The sequence below is a fragment of the Centroberyx gerrardi genome, chromosome 17 (assembly GCF_048128805.1).
Source record: "Centroberyx gerrardi isolate f3 chromosome 17, fCenGer3.hap1.cur.20231027, whole genome shotgun sequence".
Taxonomy (NCBI): Eukaryota; Metazoa; Chordata; class Actinopteri; order Beryciformes; family Berycidae; genus Centroberyx; species Centroberyx gerrardi.
The window spans coordinates 11,665,552-11,671,140 of record NC_136013.1 but is presented as its reverse complement, the minus strand read 5'-3'; the positions used below and the strand labels follow the sequence as shown (position 1 = coordinate 11,671,140).

The window sequence follows — 5,589 nt, the reverse complement described above, 5'->3', positions numbered from 1 at the left end:
CGCATTTGGGAGTATAACCGTGAGTGTTTTCATGAGCGAATACATTTGTAGGCTGATCTAATTGTACGAGCAGCACTATGCCCAATTCTTATTCAGTAATTGCTTACTCCTCTCTAGGTGAACTTAGACATGCAATTATGTGATACATAATAGGACTTATTTTCATAATGACGGGGTGTGGGGCCAGTGGAGTGTGAGGGTTTAAGCAAAGTAAGTGTGTATCATATTGCATTCATGAGTGCCTCAAGTGTCTCATTGTGTTATCCAGAATGAGTAGTCTATGAATATGTGTGTGTGTGTCACAGTTGAGTCATAACCAGTTGCCCCTCTGCATCTCAAATGGGGCAGAAAAGGAGACATAATGTATGCACCTTACCTTTTTAAAGTAAATATAGCTGCATGAATCAACACATGCACGCACGCACACACACCAACACACACAGACACACAGACACACACACAGTACATAAACAAAAGGTTGGAGGAAATATATTTTATTAGTTCCCAAGTGAAACATATTATGAAAATAAAGGCTATGATCCATCTGTGTTAAAATGAGTCTCCTGACTGAGCTAAAAGCTTTCAAATCGGTTATTTACTGTCCGATGGAGAAATAGTGATCTTATCGCAGCAATTTCAAGCTGTAATTTGTATGCGTTTGCCCTATTATACTACACCATTTACCATATTAAAAAACTGCTAATAAGGCATTTGAGAAATCTGAAGAAAATCATTACTATGATAAGGTCTGGGATCTTTCAAAGCGTTCAGGCTATAAGGCTGTAAGAGCAATGTGAAAGGTGGATTGGAATAAAAACAGAAGGAAACAGTTTGGGAGACAAAGTTTGAGCATGGTTACTTAGCTGTGGATTCTACTGCTGCCCTGAGTTCTTTGAGGTACATCGCCACCTTGTGGAAACTTCACGTTGCTGCAGTTTGGCAGACAATGCCACAGTGCAGATATTCATTCCCCAGGGCACATAAATATAACCTGAGTTGACTGTCAAATATACATAAAATAAGGATAAACTGGTTAAAACAAAATACTGATAATACTGAATATACTTTGATTTAAAAAGTGTATCAAATGGATTCTTAGTATAGGATTTTTTGGGACGGTGAATTAGAGCCTACAAGGAGCCTTTCCTCTACATCCACCTCCTCCTTCCCTCTCCCTCCTTCCTCCCCGTGCCCCCGCCTCTCTTACAGTTCATCCTTCTCGGCCCCAATGGGGCAAGAGATCCCGGTGCCCTTCAGGCCACAGTAGCCCTTGGGTACCTTCTTCAGGTACTGCTGGTGATAGTCCTCAGCGTAGTAAAACCCCTTCTCCTCCAGGATCTCTGTGGTGATCGCCCCGTAGCCTTTCTTACTCAGCTCCTATGGGGACAAAATACAAACACACACCACAACAGACACGGTCCAGTTATTCAGAAAAATGACAAGAGGTAGAAAATAGAGAAGATTGTTTTTTGGCAGCATGACAGGATGCATTTTAAATGTATGTTTTGTTTATTTAAGCCACTTGCAGTGAGTGAGCAGGCAGGGGCTGAATGTCTTAAGGACACTTTGAAAGGACATAATGAATGTTGAAGGGCATGTGTTGCAGTTGTGGGGGTCGAACCTGTGACCTTTGGTTACGGGACGATCTCTCTAAGCCACCAGATTTTTTGTCTAAAGATATTGACCTGTCAAGTCTTGCAAGAGTATAAATCATTGTATTTTTATACATTAAACTCCACAAATCCATACTATACTCCACAAGGGTACTCATTATAACGCTATACACTCAACTCCAAAATTTCCAAAATTCATCTTATTTTATTTGGACAGGAACATTTTTTTGTCTATGCACTTGTCTGTGAAATGACAATGATTATGAGGTTAAAGTATAGCCTGTCATTTTTAATTTGAGGGTATTTTCAACCATATTACATTAATACTTAAAGAACTGCTGTCCTCTTTGTTCAACAGTGCTACTGTTTAGGGTTATAATCGATAAAGTAGTCCTTTCTATGAGGCAAAACATTCCTAAGGTGCAATGTCTTCTGTACGTCTGCAACCCGCATCCATCACCAGAATCATGACATACACACAGAACTAGTTCCTCGGATAGCTGCTCAAAGTGAGCAAGCCTGTTAAATGGTTGTTTTATTCTGTAGTTCAGTGGATGTGAACTTCCGATACCTCTCGCTAATACAGTAAAGAGCGTAAAGAGTGTTTGCTCCTCAACTAGAAAGCAGGGTGATTGAGTGACAGAAGAAAGGAACACCTTTTTTCGTTTGTAGTGCTGCTTGCCTCTGTGCCTCTCTCTGTGGGACACAGCATGAAAGAGTATCCGCTCTCTTTGAGAACTCCTTAAGACACTTTCACACTTACACTTTCTAAACACCTTGAGAGAAGGCTTCAAACGCACAAAAAGGTACACACATTTGCGCAAACACACACACCTACACACACTAAACACCCCTGGCGGATGTATCAAAGGTATACCTGTTGTGCCGAGTGGTTTTCTCTATCTAATAATACAAGCACTCTGGTCTTTCTAGATCAACACTCCCGAGAGCTGACAAAACAACGCGTTCGAGGTGCAGTGGGGATTGTCTGTAGGCAACAAGTAGCTCGCATGTAGCTCGCCACACTACAAAGCAGTGTGTAGCACTTTAGTTTGCGGGGGCGTTCAAGTGGCGAGGTTCAGAAAGCATCGCGAAACAGAGGCTGAATGTAGTCAGGTCCCGGCTCAATCTGTGCTGTCCGGCCCCTGCCACTGTTCCTCTTTCTACACTGTACTGTTGAAGTGTTTGAAAAAGGGCGATTTCAAAGTGACTGTTAATAGTCAAGTTGGTAAAGCATCATACCAACTTTTCCATTATTTGCTGTTATGCCACTGACCAGCTAATATACAAGTTAAAAAGACACAGACAAACAGATACATTGTTTCCCACTGTTAAAATAAGCCAAATATAGGGCAAGAAAATATATGGTGCACTAGCCTGGCTGCACATCTTCTATTGTTGCAGTTAACTGAGCTGAATCAGCATGGAAAGAAATGATTTCCAAGCTCTAGTTGGTACTTTTACTAACTAGGCCACCCGGAATTCTGCATGTGTGAGGAAACTAAGGTAAGGGAAGTGTAACCACCGAATGTGTGAGGGGGAAAAGAGTGTCAGTGAAGGGTGACAGCACGGTGTAGCGTGCAGCTTCGTCCACATGGAGGCAGTGTGGTATTTGCTGTGCCTCCGTGCTGGAGGTGACGCAGCGGAGTCGGTAAATCAGAGCTCTGTGCCCCACGGAGCGGCTGAGGCAGCAGCTGACCTCCAAGTCCTCGGTGACTGACTGCCACGATGCGAGGACTCTCACGTTCCCAGAGGAAGGTCCCGACGTCCAGAGATCGAACCCACACACAAAGCGGTGAGAGTCCCAACGGCGGAACGCGTCCCACACGGGCCACAGGTATATCTTGACGTGTGTGTGAAATTCACTGTGTGCAGTTTGACCCGAGAGACGGAGGGAGCCCGTTTTTTCCCCGGCTGCATCCAAATACCTCGTCAACCAGCCGACACGAGCGTGTAGCTTTGTACATCGTGGCCTAATTAACCAGTCATCACCACCACGCCACAGTAGTAGCTAACCCTCCGGGGCACAGGACGCTTCATCTGAGGAGAACACAATGTCCAAGAAAAGGTCTGCTATTCAGAGCAAATGTACACCCCCCCCCCCCCCCCATCCCCCCACCCCACCCCTACCCCGGCGCCCCCGCACCACTCCCTCGCTCGCTCGCTCTCCATCCAGCCCTCTACGGCAGTCACAACACGGCGGCCATTTTAGATCTATAAATCAGAATGCACGGCGTCACGCCACCGTGTATAACCTTATGTGGCTTCGCTCTCTCTCACTGCAGCAGGGGAGGAATAGAGGGAAAGAAACAGAAAGAGAGAGAGAGAGAGAGGGAGAGAGAGAAAGACATAGAAGGCCAATGACAAAGATGGAGGAGAGAAAATTCTAGAGGGGAAGAGCGAACGAAAGCGATCTGGAGGTCCAAGTCGAGAATTTGAATGCTGTTGATGATGGGGTTCAAACGATGGCTGGATGGAGGGAGAGAAACGTGTTCATCAGCGTGTGTGTGTGTGTGTGTGTGTGTGTGTGTGTGCACTTGTATATATGTGTGCAAGTGGATTGAGATGGAGGGTTTTGAATACAGGACACGTTAGCAGTAGCTCAGTGTGTGTGTGTGTGTGTGTGTGTGTGTGTGTGTGTGTGTGTGCGCGCGTGTGTCCAGGGCTGAGCTCACCCAGCCCAGTCAGCCCTTCCTTTCTTCACGCCTGTCGGAAAGACTCCCCTGTCAAAGACATGGCTGAGCGGGTGCATCTCTCTCTCTCTTTTCTCTGTGTTTCTGACTCTCTCTCTCTCTCTCTCTCTCTCTCCCATGTGACTACGGACCGCCGCGTCGCGCTACCCAGCACTCCCTGCTCTCCAGCCAAGCGAGAGAGCCCCCCTCGCCATCACCATCGCCAGAGAGACGGCCCCAGGACACAAATAGGACGTGACACCCCGAGAGAGGGGCGGAGGAGGAGAAAAATGTACTCTCTCCTCTCCCTATCCCTCTGTATCGTCTCTCTCTCTCCTTCTCTCTCTCTCTCTCTCTCTCTCTCTGTCTTTTCCCCATTGGAAGGCCTGGGCTGCAGAGCGCTGGGGAAGAGACACACATAGACGTAGAGTGTGTGACACTCGATGACTCATGGTGAAGACATTTGAAGAGGGATATGACCTCAATCCAGTGATTTATGTAATCATCCCTTAGTCCACTCCTGTTACTGGTGTATGGTTACTGCTACTCACCATCTCTATCTCTCTCTCTCTCTCTCTCTCTCTCTACCTCTATCATTCTATTACTTTTTCTTGGTGTCTACATCTCAGTCTCGACCTCTCTCCCCTCAAATCTAAATAACATTGTAACGTGTTTAGAGGGCATCCACTGAAACTTCACCAGCCACCACCGAGCTTGCGCACCTCAACCCCGAGCAGATCATAACAAAACATGTCATTCCCCCCCCCCCAAAGAATACGACAGTTTAATTGGACTGAAATCAAACGTGACCTTAGGAATTTCAACATCTAAAAAAAAAACACGCTATCCATACTGTAGACAAGGAAGCTGTTTGGCGTTTTGATGTTGAATGGTAATAGATGGGCTACGGCTCTGGCTGAAAAACGGAGAAATTGACTGACATGATAGTTATCGACTAGTCCACGGCACCGAGCTTGTCCTCGATGACCTCAGGGAGACACACAGACAGGGAGAGATGGAGAGAGATGGAGAGAGAGAGAGAGAGACGGAGGCAGACAGGCAGGGAGGGATGGAGAGAGAGGGAGAAGGAGAAGAGGATGGGAGATTATCAAGGGGATGAGGAAAAACAGCGATGGGAACGAAGAGAGTCCTGGTAAGGCAGTGAAAAAACCCAGAGAGAGGGAGAGAGAGAGAGAGAGAGAGAGAGAGAGAGAGAGAGAGAGAGAGAGAGAGAGAGGGCAGATATCTAAAGAGTAGAAACTACATTATGCTGTTTGTTCTCCTGTGAACTGTGAACAGCGTCA

At 46.2% G+C, this 5,589-nt stretch overlaps 1 protein-coding gene across 1 annotated transcript in view; it reads right to left on the bottom strand.

Annotated features, from left to right (window-relative positions):
* Positions 1–485: 485 nt before the first annotated feature.
* msrab (methionine sulfoxide reductase Ab) overlaps positions 486–5,589 on the bottom strand; it is a 31,235-nt gene continuing 26,131 nt past the window's right edge. Inside the window, exon 6 of the mRNA XM_071910202.2 lies at positions 486–1,377. Within this exon, the coding sequence (XP_071766303.2) occupies positions 1,204–1,377 (174 nt within the window). The 3' untranslated portion in view covers positions 486–1,203. The remainder of the gene's footprint in view (positions 1,378–5,589) is intronic.